General features: G+C 40.5%; 1 protein-coding gene across 2 annotated transcripts in view; it reads left to right on the top strand.

Annotated features, from left to right (window-relative positions):
- Positions 1–5,160, top strand: part of pcdh17 (protocadherin 17) — an 85,556-nt gene extending 80,396 nt beyond the window's left edge. For both annotated transcript variants that reach the window (XM_041792513.1, XM_041792523.1), the window contains exon 5: positions 510–5,160. In XM_041792513.1, the coding sequence (XP_041648447.1) occupies positions 510–1,210 (701 nt within the window). In that variant the 3' untranslated portion in view covers positions 1,211–5,160. The remainder of the gene's footprint in view (positions 1–509) is intronic.
- Positions 5,161–25,526: the final 20,366 nt, after the last annotated feature.

Raw genomic sequence — 25,526 nt, forward strand, 5'->3', positions numbered from 1 at the left:
TGTGTGCAGACGACAACAACAAGGAGCGCACAAATAAACAGGCACAAACACACGGGGAAGAAGCACAAGCCATTTGGCACAGTGTCTCTGTCTAGGGAGGGCTTCAAAGCCCACTGACATGAATTTATGATAACGGCACTATGCCTTTGCCAAACCTCAACTGTTGTTGTTTTTCTCTCGCTCCCTCTCCATCCCTTCTGTATGCTCTGCCATCCCCTTGATCAGAGCTTTGGAAAATGCTAGCAGGTGTCCCCCAGTCCCATGGAAAAGTGTTTGTGTGCATGCATTTACTGATTTTGGAGGGAGACATCCTTAGCTGGCTCCTTCAGTTTTACATAATTTTATTAGGCTTGGCTCTCTTTGTCTAACTTTGGGGTCCAATCCTTTGTACAGTTCAGTTTCATAATAGGTCTATGATTCTATTACCCTCTCCCTGTGTGGTTTTAATATTCTATGCACACTACTAACATAAATACTGCTTTCTTCTCCCTCCCTATCTCTATCTACAGATGAGGATTGTGTGAACTGTACAGAGGAGTGCCGAGTTCTGGGTCATTCCGACCGCTGCTGGATGCCCCAGTTCCCTGCAGGAGGAAACCAGGCAGAGGGTGTCGACTACCGCAACAATATGTTCGTACCGGCGGGGATGGAGACCGTGCCAGAGACGGAAACATACGAGACAGTTAACCCCAATGGCAAAAAGACATTCTGTACCTTCGGAAAGGAGAGGCGCGATCACACCATCCTGGTGGCAAATGTCAAGCCCTACTTGAAGGCAAAACGCGCCCTCAGTCCACTGCTCCAGGAGGTTCCCTCAGCCTCCAATAGTCCTACCAAAGGCTGCTCCACCATGTCTTCTTGTTCCTCAATCAAAAGCCCAGCTGACGGAGCAGAAGGCAAACCTCCTCCCGCCACCTGCTCCGGTCACTACGGGCCTCCTGATGGTCAGTACCTATCTCCAACCAAACAAAGCAGAGACCAGGGGGTTTACCCGCCCTTGCCTCCCTCAGATCCAGTAGCCAAGGTCCTTGCAGAGGCCCGCTCTAGGATAAGCCAAGAGGCAACAGGTGAAATGGAGTGCGTTCTGGAGCAGGCAGAGTCTGGGAATGCAAATCGTGACAGAATGGACGCTGACCAGGTGGTGAGGGACATCGACAAACTATTGCAGGACTGCAGAGGAAATGAGGCCACTGGCACGCTCAGGAAGTGACACAGAGGACTGAAAGAGAAAAAAGTGGGGAGGAAGAGAGAGGAATAAAATGTTATTCCAGAAACTCTCATGCCAAAACTGTCACCAAAACAAATCTGAAAGGTCAAATGGCTCTTATGACAGGAGCTCTTTTTGCTGTATTTGTTGTTGAAAAGTACCGACACTGGACAAACAATGGTAACATTTTTAATGTCAGACATTGTGCACCAGTTTTGGTGCTGAGATCCCTACAAACTGAAAGAACTCACTTCAGACACCTGGATTCTACTGAATTTATAAACTCTTTGTTTTGGATTCTTAAGCAAATTGCAGAGGCTGATGCCTCTGGCACCTCGAAAACTATTATCTAAGTGCCCACCAGCTCATAAGTGTGTTGTTCATGGTCTCTCGTGAAACCCTACATATCCAAGTGTGTGTAGGTGGATTTCTGTTATGTGTGATGGCCATAGAAACTGAATGGGGAAGGACTTTAAATGGTCAGACACGACAATCGAACAGAGAATCTATTTGGGACAGTGAGAACACAAAACAAGCGTATCTTCTCTGACTTTACTGTAGGCGTGAAACATGTGATGGATCCTGTATCTGAATAATGAAGAGGTTGGTCGATCACAGGGGCTTTGGCTTGGGTTGGTTGTGTACTTTGGGATGAAGGGGCTTCAAAGCTTCGCTGAAGGAGAATTATTAACAGTGTAACCATTGTTTCACCCGTCATTTGTAGCCACATGTGTAAGTTGTGTCTGTCTCACGCCTCTATTTAAACATTCATGTTGCTGACCGGTGTAGCTGCACGCACCAATTTTACACATGTGCACTACACTTTGCGCTGACACACTCACATGCACTGACACCCAAAATATACACATACACACACTATTGCTTAAACACAAGTGGCCATCTGTGTTATTGTCCTTTACATGAACATCATCAGCTTCAGTCCCTTGTGTACAGTGAATAATCATGTGTGTGACTCAGCCTTAAGGCAATCACAAGTTGTATAAAAAGGGACATTTTTCCTCAACTGTGAAAAGATGATATCTATATGATTATATAGATGATTATATGTATGAATCCATGTATAGTGTCCAAATATTAACTGAATATTTATACATTTTTTAAGAAAAAAGAAATGAGGAACTCAGCAAAAATGTGTCCTCAGTAAAGGTCAAGAGCGGGGTATTAACTCAAAGAACTGCGAAGGACACTGCCATTGTTTTAAAGTACCCAAAAATATAGACAGACAAAATGTCCCTTCACATTATCACTATACATAATATCATTATATGTGTAAATGTATCCAATTTAGATGTGTTTACATCAAAAAATTGACATATTTTTATTGATTTTACTGCAATTTCTGTGCATTTGAGCCAAATTGTTATGTGTACAAAAGCTATATTGTGTATTTTATTAAATTAATATATAGTTGTGTTGCAATATACATGGGCTTATATTGTATTTGGCAAAAGTTGCCTTAGTAGCTGTCGAACTCTGTGAGTTTGCTTTAGTTTGGGTTTATTGGTGTTTTTTTTTCCTCTCTATTCTGCATCTTTGCAGGCTGGCTTCAGTGCTTTGGAGATGTCGCCTCTTTTTACCCTGAGATCCAGCTGGATCAAATACAATAACTGTTAAAAGCTTAATGAGCCAGCTGATCGAGAATACAATTCAGAAACCGATGACAAAAAGCAACAACCACAAGAAAAAAAAGAGAACAGTTTGAATATTTTTACTGAGCAAGATTTTTACAGGGCAGCTATTTTTCTTTAACAATAACTAGGATGCGGATTTTGTGTTCATTATGTTTTTACTTTCTTTCCAAAAAAAAAGAAACCTGCCATATGGAAGGTGGAGTGGTTTCCTTGGTGATCATAAAACTGCCTTACTGTCTCTGCGGAGAGCTTGTTGTATCTGTGGAGCTTGTGACTGCTTCTAAAGCCCTGGTCCACCAGAATGTGCATTTTCTACAAAGGACCAAAAGAGGTTCTTTTTCAGCAGTCTGTGTCATTTATGTATGTACTCCTTCTCGATACATGTTCAGATTCTCATTCTTTGCGGAGAAACTTGACATCTGAAATTCTATCTGAAGTTACTTTTGGATTTGATGTCTTAGCTGTTTAGGTACACGGTTTATATAACCAAGTGTCTTCACATTCAGGCTTTCTTAAATGAAAAATGAAACAGACATTTATTTTTGAAAATTTTGGCACATTTGGCCACTCTCTGAAATAACAATGGGAGGTGCTTTTTTAATATTCTCTGTGCATTAGATAAGCAGAACAGTAGGCTAGATGTGCTCTGGGGGAAACGACCACAATCACCGAATCTACGGAAGATGCAGCCATGAGAGGGAACAGTGACATTCACGGAGCTTCACTAAGTTGGAATCTTGACGGCACATACAAAGTCACATCTGTGCATTCTGGTACTTGTGCTTTCTAATCTTAATCGGGTTACGTGTTTGGACATCCCCCCTGTCATTCTGCCATCCTCAGTATATCTTTTGCCTACTTGCCATCATTTCTTTTATTCCACTTGTCATTTTCTTACTCTTCTCCGCAGCTGTTTGCTTTGTCGCCTCCGAGGAGCAAAGTAACTGTTAGCTTTCCTCTCTTTTCGTCTGTAAAGTATTTGGTTTCGGTTTACCCTTGCTCTTTTTTCCCTTTGGAGATGGCAGAAGCCGTTCTCTGAGAAAGATTTGACAGAGGTGGAGAAAATATTTATGGGTGTTTTAAAAAAAGAAAACAGATTCTCTCTCAAATATCTGGATAAATCAAACAAGCCTGACGTTAACATCACACAAACGGTTTAAATGTGCCGTTCAAAGTGCATGCTGCAATTGTGATCCTAACAAATGCTGCCGCTTTGCACACACCCACACACACAAATAACCCGGGCACTCCAGCAGCACACTGCCTTTCATTTAAATGCATAGCCCCTTAAAGGTAAAGTGAAGGCTGAAAGAAAGGGCAAAACACAACCCAGACAAATGTGACACTTCCACACTTGTGTTCATGCTTTATTTTCCTTTTATCTCATTGTGCTCGGTCTTCATGCTGGATCAAGCGCTCTCTACTCTGCGTGTGTGTGAGGATGCGCTTGATTCCCTTCCATGTCGACAAAACAATTCCTTTCTTCTTATTTAATTTCTTTTATCTGCGTGCTGAAGATTAAATTCCAACTCACATTAAACCTCTATTGCTGCGCTCTCTCTTTTATTTGGGCATTATTTCAGACAAAGTGCATAGGTCACCCCCAGGATTGTCTGTTACTGAGTCTGGCTGCCACAAACAGTCACTGTCACATCTAAAGTGCTGTCCCCTCTAATGGCGTTCCACTGGCTCGGCTGTTGTCTGTACACTCACGACCTGTGGGCATGAAATGAGCTGGGTCCAGTGGATGGAAGGTTCTCTTTAAAGCCATGGCCCCTCTCTCAGGCTATTTTCTGTCTAATAGAGCAGAGGCCGCTGCTGCTGAGGTCAACTCATAGTTGGAGATTGAGCGAAATGCAAGGCCTCTCATTATTGACTAATTATGCCCTGTTAGCATCATAGACTGTTGGCAGTGTATTACTCAGCTGTGGAGTGGGTTCTTTTTGCCCACTTCAGACTGTTGATTTTACCGAGTGATTAGGACAGAGCCTTGCTGAATGTGGCTAAGCGCGCCTGGTCTCTGACTCACACTGTTGCAGGTGCACGCAGACTCAGACAGCCACTGCTTCACTCAAACAGAGACAACATGCCATTTTGGTTAGTTAAAACAAGCACCCGATGTTTGTCAGTGTCCTCCCTCACTCCCCCTCCTTTCCCCAAAGCCCACACTGATAGCATAGGGCTCCACACTATTATGGGCATCTGGTGCAAAAAGAAAATCCACCAGAGACATTCATTTGTATGGATTATTTCAACTGCTATTGTCTAAAGGCTGTGTTCATTGTGATCTATCTGAAAAAAAACGATGAAAAGATCAAATAAAAAAGCAATTACTAATAATGTTTGTTCTTGTCCTTGTATGAGTTGGTGAGGAATGGCTAGCCGTGGCTTTGATTTAATTTCTCTCTTCCCTCTAGATAACCCTGCACGCTTGATATATTTTTTTTGTTCCCTCAAGCATCCTCACAGCCAATTTTGCTTTGTCAAATAAGATTCACTGTTTACTTTCTAAGTGCCAGCATACTTAGGAAAAGATCAAAATTGGATTTTTCAATTGGTTTTTAAAATGCACATGGGCATGCACCTCCTCCCCATGCGCGCATACACACATGCACATACTTAGATTTTAGCTTTGGGCAAATGATTCTTCATTCATAACACTGGTTCAGATTTTTCTACATGAAAGATTACTGCTCAAACTTTGCCTTTTTCCCCCCAATTGCTTAGAGGCAAATAAATGGGTGCTTGGAATTATGTGTGCTAATGTTTCCCAGATAAGATGTTGCACTGAGCCCTACTGCTTGATTCATATTCAGAGGCCAAATTGCAGTCTGCCCAACTCTAGCCAATGGTTATTGAAGTATGTTCTTTGTCTGCTATTTGTTTAATTCATATTGAGTTCGATCAGTTTCCAATTACTTCATTGTAGATGTTAGAGTGAAAAATATACCAGCAATGCAATGACCTCCTTAGTCATGTTTAAAATATGTTTCCTCAAAGTTTGATCACAGTGGTTCAGTGACTCCTGGAGAGTTCCCTTAACAAGGTGCTTGCAAATTCAAACTTTAAATCCTAGAATATCACTGGTGGACATCCCAGTATTTTTTGGCTTGTAGCTGGTGTCGGGCCAAAACCTTGTATCTCCAAAAATCACCACTTTTCACCTCTAAATGCTTTAAAATTGGTCAAACCCCAGTGGGAGATGTAATGGATGACCAATAGCAATAATTTATGAAAAAATTTTAATAAGAAAGAAAAAAGTTTAATAAAATTGTTGTACTGTTGTAAACTGGCTAAAATAACATGTTACTATTTCTACCATTTATTTTTCATTATAACTCTACCAGAAAATGTAAGAAACATCAAAAATATTAAATGTCTAAATTAATTTAGAACTAAGGAGTCCATGATGCCAACTTGATGCACCAGTTTGTAACGTGATGGCATGCAAACAAAACCACATGTATTGCTGCCACTTTGTGTGGCAAGATGGATTTTTTAAAGTTTTCTTTCAGTTTTTGTTTGATATCAATAAGAACAGGAAAGATGATCATTTAAATTTGATATAAAGTGTTTGTTTTTTTTTATCCATAACTTTACAACATATTCCCTCTCCCTGCAAATAACCACAAATATGTTTTTCCTCGCCAACTGAAAGCAACCAGAGGTGGTTTTAATACTTCAAGAGCCCCAGGCAAAAAGCAACATGAAGCCCTTCTGTGTTTTGCTTAGAGCAATCATAGCTGGTGAGGAGAACATGTTGAAGACTCTTCAATTAACAAAGCCTTTACAACTACAGGACATTAGCAAATGTAAGCATGGAGTACATGCTCACTGCCTTTTGAAAGAAATTCAGGAATTTTGGGTGGATCAAAGATTATGAAATGAGCTTAATGGAAAAATGAACTTGTTATGGATTGAGAAGGAAACAAGGGAACAGTATAAAGGCAATTGCTTGATAACACAAAGTGCAGATGACTTAAATTGTCCACTGAGCTGTCTAAGAGTTCTTGATTTTTTTTTGATATGAGATTCAGGAGTGGTTGTGGACTTATTTAAATTCACTGTGGCTGCAAGGAGACATTGCAGTGGCTGAACCTGAGTATGCTGAAAGGGACAATAAATCCTGTGATTAATCACAATTTAGAAAATAATGCATCAATTTTGGTGCCTAATCACAATAATGCATTTATGTTGACAGTGGTCAAATGTTTAACATGAAATAGTAACAAGACCTGGATAAGATTCAATATTGTGTTATTATGATTACATCAACTGAAACAGATGAGAAACTAAAAACCATTTAACCATTGATTTCACAAAGATGCACCACAGAGGATGCTAGTGAAAATGGACTTTATATACCAGGGAAATTATAGCACTTAATTGCATTTTCTCCATTGTTGGACATGAGGCCTCTAAGTTTTCCTCCAATGAGAGGGCACCCTGCCGCACTGGAAGAAACCCTGGAGGGCATTTTATCACATATTGTCAGCAGGAAGGGCAGCATGGAGGGATTTTCATCATGTATTGTCAATTTAAAAGGCATCCTGGAGGGCACTTTGTCAAATTTTGTCAACCGAAAGGGCAGTAAACAGGGCACTTTGCTTTTTTTTCTGCCTGAAAGGCAGTAAACAGGCCACTTTGTCACATTTTTCTACCTGAAGGGCAGTAAACAGGGCACTTTGTCACATTTTTCTACCTGAAGGGCAGTAAACAGGGCACTTTGTCAAATTTGGTCTACTAAGAGGCTACTCAAGAGGGCACTTTGTCCAATTTTGCCCCACCAGGGCACTGAGATGGGTACTTCATCAGTTTATCTTCCTACAGGGGCAGTAGAGAGGGCACTTCACTGCAATTTTTCAAACATAAGGGAATCCAGGGTGTGTGTGTATGAGACTGCAGGTGATTGTCTACCTTTGCTTATTAATAAACCACCAATGAGAGCAACCAGTTTGGCTAATCACCTCCTCTGGTTACTTGTGATCTTGAATTTGGATTCTCTTTTTTCATACAAGCAGACCAAAACTTTCCCAAACTGCATATCTCTATTTTCTTTGTTTTCAAAATTTCCACATAATGAGGGAGAAAAGCTGATAGAAGTGGCACACCCAGCTTAATTCACATGGTAAAACACCCCAGAGGATGGCATTGGTAAACTATAACCCACTCTACTGTGATTGGCTTACCCTGATTTTCTTACCCAACCAACAAATGAAAGGAACAGTAATTATAGAGCCGAGCATTCTAGGACAATAGTGCAGCATACTACTGAACAGTGCAAGTAAGAGGGTGTTTGTGGGACTTAGAAGTGACAATATGCTACAGAGGCTGTATTTTAAGGGGGTATATTTTGTACATCTGCAGTACACACCTGGATGAACTAATGATTGTCTGTTTTTAAGACTCCACAAAAGTGCTCTGCTGTGTAAGAGCTGAAAAAGTAATTTCCTAGAGTGCATTCCTAAATGCTCTGAAGGAAAAATCAAATCCTGATGATTAAAAAGTTTTGTCTTTGTGTTGAAGCAATTAAATATTAGAAAACTTTTTTAAGAAATTAAATACAAGGATAATTCATTGGATAATTCATGTCTCTTGTGTCTGCAGTTGTCCAAAGATTCATCTTAATAAACTTTTAAATTTCCAGAATTAACTGGGATGGTAATTTAAGTGCTCTGTGTGCACAAAAATTAATTTTCCTAAAATGATCTGATTCAAATACATCAAGATAAATTATTCCAGGAATTATTTATTACTTGAAGAGGACTCGATCAAATTAATTTTCATTTTGACCACAGAGGAATGTTTTACTTGTGATTTGCAGACCATTGGTATGCACCACGGTTTTTATTCTGTTTGTATCTAAGCAGTCGCCTCAAGGCAGATAATAATTAAAAAGATAGCAGTGGAGTGCTCTTGAAATCACCATTTTTAAGGATTGCATGAAAGCATTTGGTCCCATTTGGCCCAGTGGTGAGAGTTTGTCTTTAAAACAACGACCAAAAAGGCAGAAACACCATGAATTTAACAGAGAAGATCATGTTTAGGCTGGAACGATTGTGAAATTTATCATGAAAAAGAAAGAGAAAGACAGCATTTAACTGTGTATTTGAGTCATTATGATTTAAGCCTCAAATGAGAGAGAAATTCATGAGTAACAGTAGGTGGGAAAGAGAAATCATATTCTGCATTTTTATCAAGGTCCTCTTGATTCAAATAAGCGTGCTAATAGGATTTAATCAAGTACTGTTCTTTATTGAGCTGGCTAAAAGGCCAAATGGAGGGAGGATCTTTTCAACATGAAGAAGAAAAGGTATTCATCACATCAGAGTTAAAGGACAAGGGTTTCCTTTCATTTGAGGTAGTCTTTGAGAGAGAAGGCAAATTGAAAAACGTGAGTGTGTGCGTGACTTCAGGAGAGAAAGAAAGGGAGAGTGTGGGCTTGGGGAGAGAGAGTGTTTGTTTACGTAAAAAGGAGAAGTGGGAATATGAATGTACGTCTGAAAACAGGAACAGTCATGCATGTCAGGTTGGATTTGATGTGGCTAAGGAAAAAAAACAAATACAGTAGGTACCTATGGGCACAGAGCTGGAGTGGGTGTCTAAGAGAATCATTTCTAATCACGCAGAAGAAGAAATGATGGGACATACAATCACAGCAAATAAGATGCCAACAAAACAAAACAGCAGTATGAATGTGCCATGGTGATAAGAGTCCATCTTAACTCTGTATCACTGTTTGTATTTAACACATTAAACTATAAAATGACACCTTTTATTACAAAATTCAATCAAGCATGAATATAGAATAAAAGCCCAGAATTAGCATATGTTTATCATGTTCAAATGGCGTAATAAAACTGCACCTCAGCACCTCATACTGCAACCCGCTTTCTCCTTCCTTCCCTCCATCTCAACAGTGAAGCTGAGTGTTAAGTGTTTCTCACTCACCGGAAGCAGAATAGAAAGCAGCCCAATAATGGCTCCAGACAGCCTCTGCGAAGGGGGCAGGCTCACATCAGGGAGGGAAAAATGCTGGATGAAAAGGTCAATAAGCAACACGGGAAACTTAATATGAAGTAGACACATGAATTCCATCACATAGATTAGTGCCTCTGGCTAAGCGCGGTGCTGGCTGACACCGCTAAATCAATTCACAAATATCCAATGTCTGGTGTGGACGACACTCGAGAAGTTAGGGGACCTTTCAGTAAATGCCACCTGAACTTCAGAACTAATTCTATTAACTTGGGTCTTCTTTATTTTAGTTGTAAATATAAGAATTAACTTCAAATGCAACTGAAGGTCTAATCTCATTTCTTATCAGGTCCTTTGCATGCATTGTAGACATTCTTTTGGGGGCTCTTAACTTGCTGAATGAGGGGGCTGAAGCTCTGGGAATGCATGCCAAAACAAAGATCCAGGCATTTTTGGGAAGCCTTGGATGCTGCCATCAAATCTGTCTGTAAATAGTAAGAGCATGACAGTTGTAGAGCAGTTCGACTACCTTTGTAGTGCAATGCATCAATCTGCTGACTGCAAGGCTGAGATCAACCCCAGACTTGAACTCATGCATGGAGCGATGGGTTCACTGAGCAAAACAGTGGTGTTCCCGGTAACTCGGCATGCGGACAAACTCTTATGAGGCCTGGAAACTGACCGATGGCCAGAGGCTGGACTTCTTCGTGACATCTTCTCTTCAGCACATCTTTGGGTATCCTCGTGCTGGCGTGTTCAGGAGAGCAGGGATGGGAAGGGTCAACAGCTTGATATGGGAATTTTCCCACGCACCTGACAAGCTTTCCCAGACCTTATCATTCACTCGCTGATGCCCTAGCGTGATGTCACACAGAATGGAGAATTGGTCATCATTATTTGCTAATCCCATCCATCCATCCATCCATTCAATCCCATTCAAATGACTTGTCAGTGGCATGGAGTCAGTGGGAGCAAATTTAGGTCAAGTGTCTTTCCCAAGAACACATTCAAATGTGACTGCATGAGCTTGGGATTGAACCCACAGCTCTCCAATTTTAGGACGACAGATTCTTCCAACTGAGCCACAGTTCTTGGTGGGCTGGTCCAAATGCCAGGAGCAACCACATGTGTCGTGGAGGGGGCATCTGGGAGGATACCTAGAGACAGGGCATGGACCTGGACGATGGTCATCAGGAGGTCAGAGCAGTACAGGGCCCAGGCTGACGTGGTGAAGTGCTGAACCATCATGCTCCTATACCTGACCTGACCTTTGCATGCCTAAGAAGCAGTTTCCCATGAAAAAGCTCCTTTGACTCTAAGATATTCATCCAGGTGGAACTTGGCCAAAAAAGTTCATATCTGCTTTCTGTAAATCATTTTGTTGAAACCAGACATTGTTATGAAATGGGAAGGCGATTTGGATTGGATAACAGATTTTTGTCACAGATTGAATTATCTTTCAGTTTCTCACAGATGGACTTGGATTTATAGTCGGCTCATGGTTGGATCAGATGATACTCTTCTCTTCTTTCGCTTTTCTTTTTTGTTATGTTTTGCAATGTCACCATGTTGTGATTCCTCTCCTCAAGGAGACAGTTAAAGTAGAGGTTAGATACTCTGTCTGAGGCTGGCCTATGGCCCAGAATGGGCCTTTTACAATGCTGTGCAGAAGTTTTAGGTTTGTTTGAGGCTGAAGTAAGGCGTAGATATGGGGAGTAAGCCGCCTGAGGGCACCATCAGGTGGGAAGAGGGATTGACACAACCTAGGTTGTGCTCTGGATGTTCTTACATGTTACTAGGGGTATGGAAAAAAAGAGGTGGATGTGGCCAGTAAGCATGGCCAAGTTCAGCCTTTCGGCATTGTCAAGCACTTTCAAAATGCTTTAAATTTAATCAAGAATTAGCACTAATCGGCACATCATTAGCCATCAGGATGTAAATAATCAGAATTGTCTCATACACTCTTTTCTTGAAATCCTTTGACATTTAGGGAATGAGTAAGCTTATGTGCACATTCCTTAAGATTCATGTCTTTTTCTTTATTAAGTTCAGCAGGTGTTGGAGTGAGAAATGTCTCTAAGTGTGTTTTTGAGGTCTACACAACTTCATGATGAATATTTGACACCCAGATTTATCAAAGTGTGTTCTTAACATCCCAACCTTTCTATGAAAATGAAGGCACTCTTATGGTATGAAAAGATTACTCAGGAGATTTATCTTGTTAATATTTTAATTCTTTTAATCTTTTGCCAGCCATCAGGATGTACAACGTGTGTTTTTGATTAATTTTGATGGGGGTGACTTGAGTTTCACTAGATAACGGTTCAGAAATGCTGGCCACGGGTTGAGTAGTAGGGTTGCCATGAATCCCTGGTTATGCTATGGATGTACCAAAGGCCTGAAACCCGCTGGCAGTCTCCAGGTGCATTACCAGGGGTGAAAAGGCCCAGACAAAAGGGATGCCATTGAGCTTGACCTTTGCTGCTGACCAACACACATGGCAACATGTGTTGAGCTTGACTGTGCCCACCCAGCCTGGGTTGTGGCACATCAGGCCCCATGATGAATCCTTAGTGCCCTACATGCCTAAGACTTATATCTATGACTCTATGTTTTAGACATAATAAGGGAGAAAAGCTGTTTAAAAGCGGCACTGCCAGCTTGCTCCTATTGCTAGCACACAGTGAAATAGTGCTGTTCAGTGCACAGTCACACAGGAAAAAGAAAAATACTTCAGTACTCTGTTCTGATAAGACTAAGTTTACCAATGATGTGAGTAGATTGCAGTGCAAACCCTAGCCATCTATTGTCAGTCTGATATCCTTCAAAAAGGTCTGTGTGTTCAGTTCATGGTGATGTCTGTGGGCCTGCTCCTCATCCTCACTGCCCTTTTTATCAAATACAATGACTTGCCCATGTCTTTAATACATGCTTCTTTTTGTGCTTATTAGTATCCCATCTGAACAGTTTTCCATCATTACAACTTGGTTAATTTGAATTATTAAAGCCAATTTATCACAAAAATGCTGGCTTTAAATCAGGCTGAGGCAAATGTATAGCGTTAATGGGACAGGATGGGATGGGATGGGCTTAGAAGGAATAAACACATAAGTCAGGCTGGAATTTTTGGGCCCAATCTAATAGGGTGAATGAGTGTCAAGCATGGTCTCAACAGATGAGCTCTGCATGATTCTAGTGGTCAACAAAAGAGAAATGCACTCATTCCTATGCATCAACAAGAGGAAAATGTGGAAAAAACAGAATATAATTTTTTCTACTCCTCAGCTAGCCACTTCTCAAACTATGCATTCTAACAGCACTACAAATCAAAATGCATCACACTGAGTTTTAATAATGTATCACATCCTCAATTGACTGTACCCTGCTATATTATTTAAGACAAAACATTAATCCAGCATGAGCCCAGCACCAAGCAACATTTAGCAAAGTTGATATGGAAAGGAAAAGTTCCTTTTAAGAGGTGGAAAGCTCAAGCAGAACCAGACTGAAAGTGTGAGAGGATAGGGGAGGAAGCAGAAAGAGAAAGACAAGTAGGAACAATAGATAAAGACAACAGTCTGTAATCTAAAAAGTTGATTAAGTTCAATGGATGTACTTCATTCAGAAGAGGTGTCATCTCTTAGTCTGCTATAATTAACCGTACAGTTTTGGAAAAGAATAAACTATGTGCTATGTATTTGGGGACTAGACTCAATTGTGCCTTCAAAGAGGCCAGAATAACATACACACACACACACACACACACACCAGACACTGATGGTGTAGCATGAGCCGGACCTGGACACAGATAATCAGAACAGGAGGTGAAAGAACGCGTTAAAGACAAGTTGACAGCAGCAGAGAAGTGAACTGATTTAAAGTTTGACAGCAGCAAGATGATTGGTCCATAAAGGTTGTGTCTATATCCGATTGGTTCTGTACTTTAAGAATGGAAGCCCCTTATCAGCTGATCACCAGAGTAGGGATGAACAGAGTGAGATGGAGAGTGAGCCCTATGAATGGATGAAAAACGTTATGCTTCATTTGACAAGCCCCACCGGTGACATTAACTTTACAAACACATAATAGAAGTCTTTCTATGAATAACAGGTTTATTATGATGAAAAAAGCCCTCTTTTTGCTTTGAGAGCATTTAACAGCCAGCAGTGATGCAATATTTATTTAGCAGATGTGTGTAGCACATGCTCCTGCAGTGTGTGCTGTGGGACCCGACACAGCACTCAGTTCCTTTGACTAAGCAACAGGCTGTAATGTTACTAACTTTTTTAAAAATTGTTGTCACCTTTAATCAAGGTCACCTATTAATGAGGACAAAGGGGTGGAGCTTTCTGGGGGCCCAGAGTAATAGAGGGGCCTATGGAGGGTAGCAAAGCCATGGTCCATCAAAATTGAAGCAATGATTACCCTTGATTTTAAACTTCAATATTCAAGCCATTTCATTTGGAAGAGAAAGGATAGCTGAGATATAGAAGGTAAAAGGAGTGGCAGAGTACACTGCTGTGGCTTCTTTTCGTTAAAGAAATCAAGGTCACCTATTAACGAGGACAAAGGGGCGCTAGCACTAACCTGGGAAACACGAGGAGCACTTGTTGATATTATTAAGTGACATCATTTACCGGGTCTTTTGAAGCAGAGGAAAGTCAGGGCCTTATTCCAAACAAAGGAACCATGCACGGAAAGTGGCAAAAATGGGTTTAAAGTGCCAATAACAGGCAGAAAAAGTGTTGAAGAGGGCTTTCAAGTGGCCCAAATGGGTTTACAGTAGCAAAAATAGATTTAAAGAGACAATAACAGGCAGAAAAATGGCAGAAATGTGCATAAGAAATAGTGAAATGCTGTTTAACTGGGCAAAAATGGCCCGAGAAAGTGGTTACTAGTGGAAAAAATGGGTAAACAGAAGCAACAATAGATTAAATGTTTTTGAAAAATGGATTGACGGTAGCAAACTCTGGCATAACAAGTTGTAGAAGGGGTCTAAAAAGTGGCTTAGTTGCTTAAAACAGAAAAAAAGGGTAGGAAAGTGGTTAAATAGGATTTAAAACTGGTAAAGATTGGTTAAAGAAGGCAAAATGGTGTCACGTTTTAAAAATGTGATGAAGCCGGCAAGTTAGTGCAGTAATCTCGAGCTCAATGATTCACACCTGACGTGCATCTTAATCAAATCACATGACTCATAACCTCCTAATTCAGTGGTCCATTTGAGCTGCAAGATTTCTGGTCTTTTCTTCTGCTCTGCAATTTCCTGCTCTGCCCTGGATCAGCACTGTGCTCTCGCTTCAACCCACCTCCACCCCAGCATCCACCCGTTGGCTCCGACCGGGGGGTTTACAATGTTATCTTATCACTCCTCAATTCTGCATGTAAGGTAAATCTGTGAGGGGTGATGAAGTCAGAGCCTGATGCCAAACTATGCTATGCTGCCATAGTAAATGCTTGAAAAAATTACAAACGTGAGATGACTGACTGAAATGGGTTTGAAGGGGAAACAAAAGGCATATAACAGCGATGATGGGTCAAAAATGTCAAAAATGGCCAGAAAAATATTTTAAAAGTTTTGGAATGAAGAAGCAAAAATGGGTTAGTGGCAACAATGTATTTAGATCATTGAAGCGAGGAGGTACAGTGCTTAACAAATCTATTAGACCACCTGTCATATTTGTCTCAGAGACCATCCAGCATCATGAAGTGCTTTAATGCGAACTCTCATTTTCAGTGAGCTCTCCATGTTTTACTGTTTTGAACAGGAATGAGGAATTTCAAACTGAATTCACCATTTTATATCCAAATTTGAGCCGACTCACTGGGCTTCTCTGAGAAGTCAAAATTTAATCAAGCATAACATTCAACCACTAAAACTATTTTTTCTGTTCAGGAATGTAAGTAAATAACTATAATTTGACATAGTAATCAAGAAATAATAATGTGCTTTACTATTTTTTTCAGTTTTTTATAAATCAGTAAGTTTGAAAATTCATGGATAACAATAATAATTATATTTTAGCATTAAAAATATCATTTGGGTTAAAGAGCTTCCACATATTGGCGTATTAACCATTGCAGAAACATAAAAAATGATTTTGGTAATTACCAATGCTGTTCATTTAGGGCAGCTGTGGCATAAACCTTACTTTGAGTGGTGGTCTAATAAATTTGTTAAGCACTGTATGTCGTGATACCTGCCACTTATTTACACTACAAAAGTAAATATAAGAGATGCTTCAGTGCTTCAAATCCATTCGGATAAATCATGTAATGATTAGGTCTAATTGTTCCCTAGGTAACACCAGAATTCAAAACAATTGTCTTCAGCTATTTGAAGAGTAATTTCCTCACCTTATTGTATAGGAAAAAGGAATGATAGACCTGTTTCCACATTTTTACCAGCCGTCCCTGATGCCTGCTTGTAATTTGTAAATCTGAGATCATATTGATTTTTTTTTTCTTTCATTTGTTTCCCTAAAAAAATAGGCTTGGATCACTTGCCTTAACAGTGTCTCCTAAAGTGTTTTCACTGTTCAACTTTGATGTATTGCCACAGAGGCCATCACACAGAGAGGATGTAGTGGATGAAAGAGAAGACAGATACCTGAATGGCTGCACGATAACAACAGGATGCGATTTGGACGGAGTGTCAGGAGGGAACAGGAAGGTCAATATTACAGTAACAGTATATGACCTTGGGGAGGAACTTCTTACTATGAAGCTGTTCTCCTTGGCAGCAGTGCTCCATTGATCCTTCACTCTAATATCAATTAGCTATGGCATCATTAACCGAGCTCCACACCAAAGTCATTTTGACAATGTTCTCTGGGATATTTCCTCTGCAACCCATTTTGTCTGTGCTATATTTAAACAATCTTTGAGAAAGCAAGTTTGTGACCCCTCAGGTAAGGCAGACTTTCAAACTTTGCCCGACATAGTCATCCCTTTCACTTCCTTCAGGTGAAGACTCATAAACTGGTTCAAGGTCAACAGAAAGAAACAGTTGTAATTTAATTCAACCCATCTAAGAATGCATGCAGATGATGTACACACGCACGCACACACACAAATCACTTTTACTGCATGATAAATCTCATGTTAGAAAATAAATTAGGAGGGCAGATAATTAAATTCACCTCAATAGCTTGTGCTCTTTCTCTGCTATATTAGCTTTATTTGATGACATTTAGCAGGAAATGCAATGCTTGATTCTATGCCAGGAGTTCTATCTGCATTTCATTATCAAAAATACAAACCTATATCACAACACCAGAAAAATATGTTCTTGAATACATTTTCTTTCCACTTTCTCAATAACATGAACATTTCTTCACAAGGACTCCTCAAAAGAAATATTTCTGACAGAATCTTTAGTTTTTATAAATTAAAGAAAACTGCAAGAACCTTGACCCTGTACTAAGCCCCTCCCTAAAACAGCCACTGTCCACGCCTACCTTAGCAAAGGAGGTCAGCAGAAGCTAGTATGCTGTAGCGGTGAGCTTGCAAATCTGTCAGCAGAGACTCCAAATGTTGAGAGTAGGGTGTTGAATTTTTTTGCTCTCCCAAAGCCAAAAGAGGAGAGATGTCAGATGTAAGATAATACAATACATGAATGCAGCTTTCACAAGCATACTGTAGATGTTTCTGTCAACTTCTGTGATATTTTCAAACTTTTTTTTTTTTTTTTTGAGAAATTAGAACTGCAGAATAACCCCTGCTTATAGGGTGGAACAGATGTGAAAGCTTGAAATAGGCATAGCACAGGCATAGCAACAGCAACCAAGGAGGAGGGGCTTAGCGAAGGGTCAGTTGGTGTTCAGTGTCTTGCCAAAGGACACTTTGAAATATAAAATACAGAAGCTGAGGGTCTAAACTTTTGCTTTTTTGACTGTGATTGGACCCACTTGTCCATTCAGCTACATGTGCCTGCCTGAACAGGGCTACATATGGCTCAGGTTTACTGACATTCAGCAGGTGAGGTAACACTAGCATCAGCAAAGTTCTCATCCTAGGAGGAAGAATTTCCTTCACACCGTGACTGATAATCATTCAGGTATGTGCTTTCTGTCTAGCTTTCCATCTTTTGACACAAGTTTTCTCTCCACAAGGACAAGAGTGTGATGAGTTGCAGACAGTGTGCAGGAAGGAAAACTTTGTCCACCATCAAGAATAGGAAATTCAATTTCACAAAGCACAAAGCCGAATAACACAAAACTAGTTTCAAGAGGGTCCAGTCCTTCAAACACCAGAGACCCAGGTGCAGCTGAAGTTACCTTGGTAGAACAAGGAAGATCCAAACAATTCAAACAGAGAAGACTTGATTTTAAAACTCCATGATATGTGGACCAGGACTAAACAGACTGATAGCAAGGTGTTGACACTAAACAATGTGTACCTAATAGGAGTTTTAAAGATCTGGTGCTAAAGTTACCTCTCAAAACAATGTAGTAACTCAGTTACTTTTTGATGGTAGCAGCTATTCATTTATTTACAATAATTTAATAAGTAAGAGTAACTGATTCTAGCTAAACATATGATGTATAACTCCCTCTGGTTTTGTTGTTCTCAGCTCTATGTTTACACTTCATTCAGCTTGCTTTTGTTTCGCTCTGAGGCTGAAGCATTTTTCATGCATGTTTGGTTTAAAATAGTTCAAAGAAAAAAAGAACTGAATCATCTTTGTGCTGCATATCTGAATGGAGATCAGGCCTACCAATGGCTTCACTTAGTCAGAACACTGAAGAGGGCGTGGGAGAGAAGTGGAGGTGATGTGGTATGTGTTAGTCTGTGAAACTGGGTTATAGTGAGAAATCTACTGGACATCTGCTCTTGAAGTTGCACACTGAAGCTTAATGTCAGTTCAACCTTTCATCTATCAATGTAATGAACAAGTTAACAAACATTTACATTGGTTTTATATATCAGGAAACCTGATGAACATAACATGCAACCTACATGTGGACAACTTTTTAAACTTCCCCCTAAACATGTCATTTGAGGCTTTCAGGGGAGATCATTCTCCTTTCATGGTCCTGCGCTGAAGCCGGGTCCAAGTGCACCCAAGTGCCGTGGAGATATCACAGCGATTCGTTATCATTCAGGGACGCCTCACAGATTTCTTTAAGTAGCAACTGCAGCACCAAACTTTGAAACACCTGCCAGAATACCAATAGAAGAAGAAACAATGAGGTCGGAACAATGGCCGACTTGTGAGCAAAATGATGCTTGCTGAATAAATTATTGTTCAAGTCCCTCCTGATTTTAATACTTTAAGTCTCTTCAAATGTAAGAGAAGAAAGCAGACAATGTCCCTAAACTCTATCTCAGTTCATACCACTTAGATTGCAAGTAGGACTGTAAAGGATGGGAATTGTGCATGAAAAACTCTAACTGTTCCATTTGACAAACTTAAAGCTAGTCTGATTTCAAATATTTTAATGAGGAGTTTTGGGTAGAAACAAAAGTGCTTAAATGATGTAAACAATGTTCACAAATCATTTTTAACACTGCAAAACTTACTTGTGGCTCAGCTATCTTCCCCCACTCTCCCCCTCCGTCTCATCTTTATCTCGTTCTCTTGCAATCCACGTTCACATCCCTTTTCTCGTTTCCCCCTATTTATCCCCCCTTTAATCCTGTCCAGGTACCATTGGGGGCATGTCATTTGCTCGGGTGGCTATAGGCTCAAACTAATAACTTCCTCCCTACATGAATTCCATTCTTAAACAGCTGAGAACCTGTGAGTGCCAGCCTAGAAATGCATTGTCACATGGATGAAAACAGTTGCTGTATTTTCCAGGCAAAAGTCAGAGACTCTGGACATGTTCTGTTGTTGTCAGCGGTAGTGAAATTATAGTGACTCACTTTGTTGTCCAATAGCATGAAAAATGCTCTGCCAGAACAATGCTTCACTTTGACGGTTGAGGACTTTGGCCTTGGAGTCAATTTTCTGCAATGAAAATCAGCCATGCCTTTATCTGTTGGAGCTCTCTCAAAGACTCAGCCTTTGTCTGACCAAACTTTTGTATGGTATAGTATTGTACAGCAATGGCAACTGGCAACTTTTGCCTGATCAAAGCCTTCTGTCTCTGCCTTCCTCCCTTTGTTTTCAAAGTTCATGTATCTACAGTATGAACACAGCAGTGGGTATCATGCAGAGATGTCGGCCCCTCTCTGAACTCAGAGACATGGCTGACAAAGGCGATTAAAGCCTCTGACAGCATGCCTGCATGTGATTAGACCTTCCTTTAGAGCTTTGAACCCCCCAAACTATTCCCCAAACTTATACACTGGATCACAGAACGAAAAAAGAATATGCACGCTGTATCAATGAGGAGCGAGGATTGCAATGATGAAATGGGAATCAGCAAGGGAAAAACAAACAAAGACTTGCTAAATAAGCTGGGCGACAGACTGAGCCCTTTTCCTTGGCTAATGGCTAGTGCAAATAGAATGGGCCCTGTGGGATTTAAAGGGCCATGGCTGACAGTTAAAGCAGTCTAAAGCTGATCTACAACAAAGTGAGAATGTGATGCATCCTCACAGCACCAACCTAGACAGGATGAGAGGGTGTAAATAACAGGCACTCCCCAGAGATGTGTGCCACATAACACAAAGACTCCCTGGGTTGGGTGTTTGATTTGTTGGAATGTTATTTGACATTTACTCAACCAGCTGCTTGGAAATTATCTTTAAGGATTCAGAATTTGGCCCTGAAATGGCACTACCTTCTGTCAGTTTTTCTCCTTTTACAGGTGCCATAGCACACATACCACATACACTAACCCTTTAGTAAGAAATGAGTATTTTTGCACTGAATGGGGCACCCTCATCTTTTTTCAAAAATGTTTTTCTTCTTTTTTTCTAAATTTCAATAGCTTTGGATCTTCTTAGGAACTCAGTGCAAGGGTCTAAATTTAGTTTTGGGGATAAAAATCTACCCTACTTAGAACTCTCTGCTCAGGACATCCCAGATGCAAAGAACTATGAAGTGGGGCTGCAGTGATAAACATTGCTGATTGGTAAGTAGGTCAATGACTAATAAGGTGACCACCCAATCATTAGCATTTTGATGGTCAACAAAGAGTTATATTCCTCTCTGGCCTCAGTCAGTTTTAGAGTTAAAGCTCGTCAGAGCTGGCCTGAATGACTGAGAACCTACTGAGACATCTGATAAGGTTATAGAGACCGGGTCTGTCCCCCCAAAAGAATCCAAGGTGCTAAACAGCCTTTACGTTTGAGTTAAATCCACTATCAAGAATTGGAAGGCGTTCCTCACAAACTGAGTGACTGTGCAAAAGGAGACTAGTGAGAGAGGCCCCCCCAGACTCCTATGACTACTCTGAAGGAGTTACAAGCTTCAGCAGCAGAGATGGGATAGATGGGGGAGCCTCTGTATACAGGTTCTTCACCTGTCAAAGCTTTATGGGAAAGTAACAAAGAGAAAGCCACTGTTGAAGAAAACGGTAAATCTCGACTAGAGTTCATCAAAGGCATGTTGGAGGCAGCATGGTCAAGCGGTCAAGTCACTTCTTTGGTTTGATGATACCAAAATGGTACTCTTGGCCCTCAGACAAGAAGCTATGTTTGGCAGATGCCAAACACTGCACATCACCACAAACACACCATCCCCACTGTGAAGCACAGTGGTGGCAGCATCATGCTGTGGGGTTGCTTCTCAGCGGACAACTTTTCATGCCCGATACCTGTGCAACCTGACAGAGATCAAGCAGTTCTGCAAAGAAGAATGGAGAGTTTGTATTATTTATCCTTACTCAGTTGACATTACTTTGCAGAAATCTGTTTTCACTTTGACATTGAAGAGCAACCAAATTGTAGTAAAACTGCAATTTCTCATGTGGAATCAGCATGTTTAGGACAGAAAAAGCATACATGAGGCTGTGCCTTTAAGTGAGTTCAGGTGGACAACTATGGCTAAAACTTTGAAATATCTGATGTTTGTAATTCTCAACGGTCACCTGACAAACATCCTTCCAGCTGGTGGTCTATCGAAGTAGCAAGAGGTCAGAGGAATGAAAGACAAGGTTGAGGCCTTGACGCCAAATTCAAACTTTGTTCTTATGCTGCAGTTTAGATTCCTGACTTACTATTACCGCTATGATCAAAATGTCTTCAGATTTGATTATGGCAATAAGATACAATACAATCAATTTTATATCCTGCTAAGTCAACATGCATGGTCTAACAGAACTAATAAAACTCAGTGTGTAATTTACCTGAGACCTACAGTATGTCGTGGAAATTTTAAATAGAAAGCTTACCTAACACTGACACACTAGTACAAGATTTAGAGTCACAGTAAAATCATGTTAGCCTGAGGCCATCCATGAAAAAAAGCGTTCCATTTCCATTTATGTCTCTTTCTGTTCTTATCTGGTCCAACATCCCTGCCATCACATCTCTGTTACCTTAATGGAAAACATAAGAGATGCCCTTCTAATGTTTCCCCCTCAGATATACTGCTCTTTCTCTGCCTCTCTCTCTTCCTCCAGACCACCCAGGCTATAACAGCCAGCGACATGAGTGTGTATGTGAGGGTGTGTGTTACCATGTGTGTGTGCACGCATGGAGCTAGTGTTACAGCTCAGATCACAGCCCAGTGCACATCTGAACACCCTGTTTTCAAGTGTCAGTTGAGTGGCAGAAGGACAGTGACAGTGCTGTCTCAGATCTGCTGTCTGTGTGACACAACATGAGTGACACCACTTTACAATAATGTGTCACGCTGTACATCCAAAGAGATTAACTCCAGGAAAATTAGTCCGACTGCATGACTTCCTTTGGTTCCTGTAAATCATGTGTAGATCTTAGCTGATTGATTTATCAATTTATTGATCAACTGACTGCTGGACAGATTAAGGTATTGATTCAATTATTGATTCACCTCGTGCTGGTGTCATGCATCCAGGGTACCAAGCTTAAGGGCTAATGAATGGCATCCATACTTCATGACAATATTGCACAAACCATATTTATACATAAATGGTTTAGAATTCTGCATTCAAAGGGAAAACAAGAAAATATCAATGCTGGTCATTTGCATTTTTCTGAATGCCTATCCACCAACCTTGCAAAGCGGATGGATACGCCCGTTTCCTTGTTCCTTCCAAAGTTCCCGTCTGAACCGTTTGGGCCCGGTTAGAAAGTGACAGGACCAATCTGTGACGGGGGGCAGTACTTTCATGCGCGGCGGAATCATGACGTACGCAAGTAGCAACAAGAGGCTGATGCAATTATGGCGGAAGAGCTTAGTGTGGATGTTGCTAAAGCGCCAGTTTTATCAGAACTTGGGCTGAATGTGCCCAACTCTTTAATAGCAGTGGCCTAATGTCAGCATTGTTCGGCAACTGAAACATTTATCACTACCAAAACTCAATGTGCTCACGCTACTGTTAAATAATAAACATCGCTGTCCACTATAATAGTGGAAGTTTAAGCTCTTTGCATTGATCTGGATCATTTGACTCAGTTCAGTAAGAGGCAGATCTTTCAGAGCCAAAACACCCCCCCATCTGGTACCCTACGACCCACCGCTTTTATCAAACCGTTGAAATTAGCAATGCTTTTAATCATTGTTGATATTTGTGCATTTATGATTCTGAACCAAACCATATACTTTGGGTTAGGTTCGTTCCCATGATTCACATTAAAGAACCACCTCTTAAAAACAACTTGTCTGCAAAAGCCAAATCATCACAGCCAGCTGGACAGCTGCAAATGTGTCCTGCTCCTTCTTTTATCTTCGATGTGGATGGTGCATCAGACAGGCCTTCCTGCAGTGGTCATGGTCATTTCAGATGCTGTACAAAAGTTTGCACAGGATAAATGCCCTGATGTTTGGGAACCTGCTTGTGTTTCTGCTCTCCGTTTGAGCGTGTGCAGCCAAAATATCAGACATGTCTGAAAATGATCCATGTCAGGAGCAGTTAATTGAGCTAAGGTCAGCTGTCATGTCCCCACAAACAATGCACAGCAAACCAGTTGCACAACTCTAAAATCTGGTCAGACTAGGCTTGAAAGTGCATGGTATAGCTATGCCCGGCTGTAGATAAAAGGCCAGTCGTAGGATACTGGCTCTTTTTCTTTTAAGAAAAACACTTCTGTTAAGAAAACACCCCCGCCCCTTTGGCTTTTATACTAGTGCTTTTAACTAGCATTACTGCCCCAGAACACTGACTCTGACCCCTGGCAGTAATGCTGATACTATTAATATGACTAACAAATCAGCAAAATGCTTGATGCTGAAGAATCTGTTGCCCTTGATTTCCCAAAAACAGCAGCATTATTGAACTGAATTCCTTGAAAATTACACTGTGTATACTTTTTTTATTCTTGCTTCCTGGCAGCTTTGTTAGGGGAAAGATTATAAAAGAATGCAAACATCGCTAAGGTGAAGTTCTGGCATAGGCTCTGCTGTTTTTAGCATTTTAAATAGTGCCCAGGGTACCATTTAAGGGTCTAAAGTGTCCAAAACATACTGTTTATTTCTATCTCTGTTTTTACCCCCAGTTTCAGTATTCTCAATTTATGCTCAAGAATGAGGATTAAAATTAACAACACTTCTATCCACCTCCTAAAAGATGGATAAAAGAATCACAATATTCAAAAAAACACATGTCATGAAATATGAGAGTGAGACTGGTAAACAGCCAGGCTAAAACTGAGGAACAGATTGGTTCTCTCCAAACAGGAACTCATATTAAGACCTGTCTCAGCCAAAGGAAATGATGGATGCCTTTTGAAAAAAAAAAGGCAGAAAAATATGTTCATAGAGAAATTCATTGTACTAACAAAGATCAAAAGTCATAATATTAAATTAATAAATGTTTATGTAGCCCAGGTTGTCCATTTCATCACCTCCAAAGTCATCTCTTCACTGCTAAAAGGCTTCAGAGGGCCAGATGGTTCAGCCCTGACGTACATGAACCGTTAAATTTCAAAAGGTTGAGATGGTGCCACGGGTGGCAAAGCTGCATCTGGCATGCTACTGAGAGGCCTGTGTGGTATCTAGACCACATCCATTCCTGATGGCATCATCCAGGACTACTGGGGCAAGAACTGATGCCCAATCACGTCTGCTGGGGTCATATGAAGAGCTGAGCGAGTAGAGGAGAAAATTATATTTTAGTTGATAAAATCAAAACAGTCAAACCACTTTGGCTGGTGAGAATGTTTTATTTTGGGTGTAATGTCATGGGAAGTAAAAGGAGTCCTTTTTTTCTCCTTTTTCTGAGTTATTTTACTTAGACTAAAAGCTGCATGCTTACCTGCCAGCCACATTCATTTAATTATGATAATAATGATACTGATCCTACTACTAATAATACTTATAATCAAGGCTGCCCATGAGGAGGGATAATTTTTTTTTTTTTCTACAAAATGTAAACCCCTTCTCTTTGAACATAATAACCTTTCTTTGTAATTCAAACAATGTGGAAGGTCACACTCAACTAAACCTTTATGGAAGTTAAATCAGATTGTAGCTAAGCCCTGATGATGAAAGTTGGCAATGCCAGAAAATAATGAGGAAGAAACTGAGACAATTTCAAAGTAAAAAAATATAGAATAATTTTGACAAAAAAGGCAAAAAATGGGTTTAACAAGTAGTGACAAGCTGTTAAAAGTAGCAAAGATGGATTAAAAGAAAGGTCAAAGGGGGTCCAAAG

The sequence above is a fragment of the Cheilinus undulatus genome, linkage group 1, assembly GCF_018320785.1.
Source record: "Cheilinus undulatus linkage group 1, ASM1832078v1, whole genome shotgun sequence".
Taxonomy (NCBI): Eukaryota; Metazoa; Chordata; class Actinopteri; order Labriformes; family Labridae; genus Cheilinus; species Cheilinus undulatus.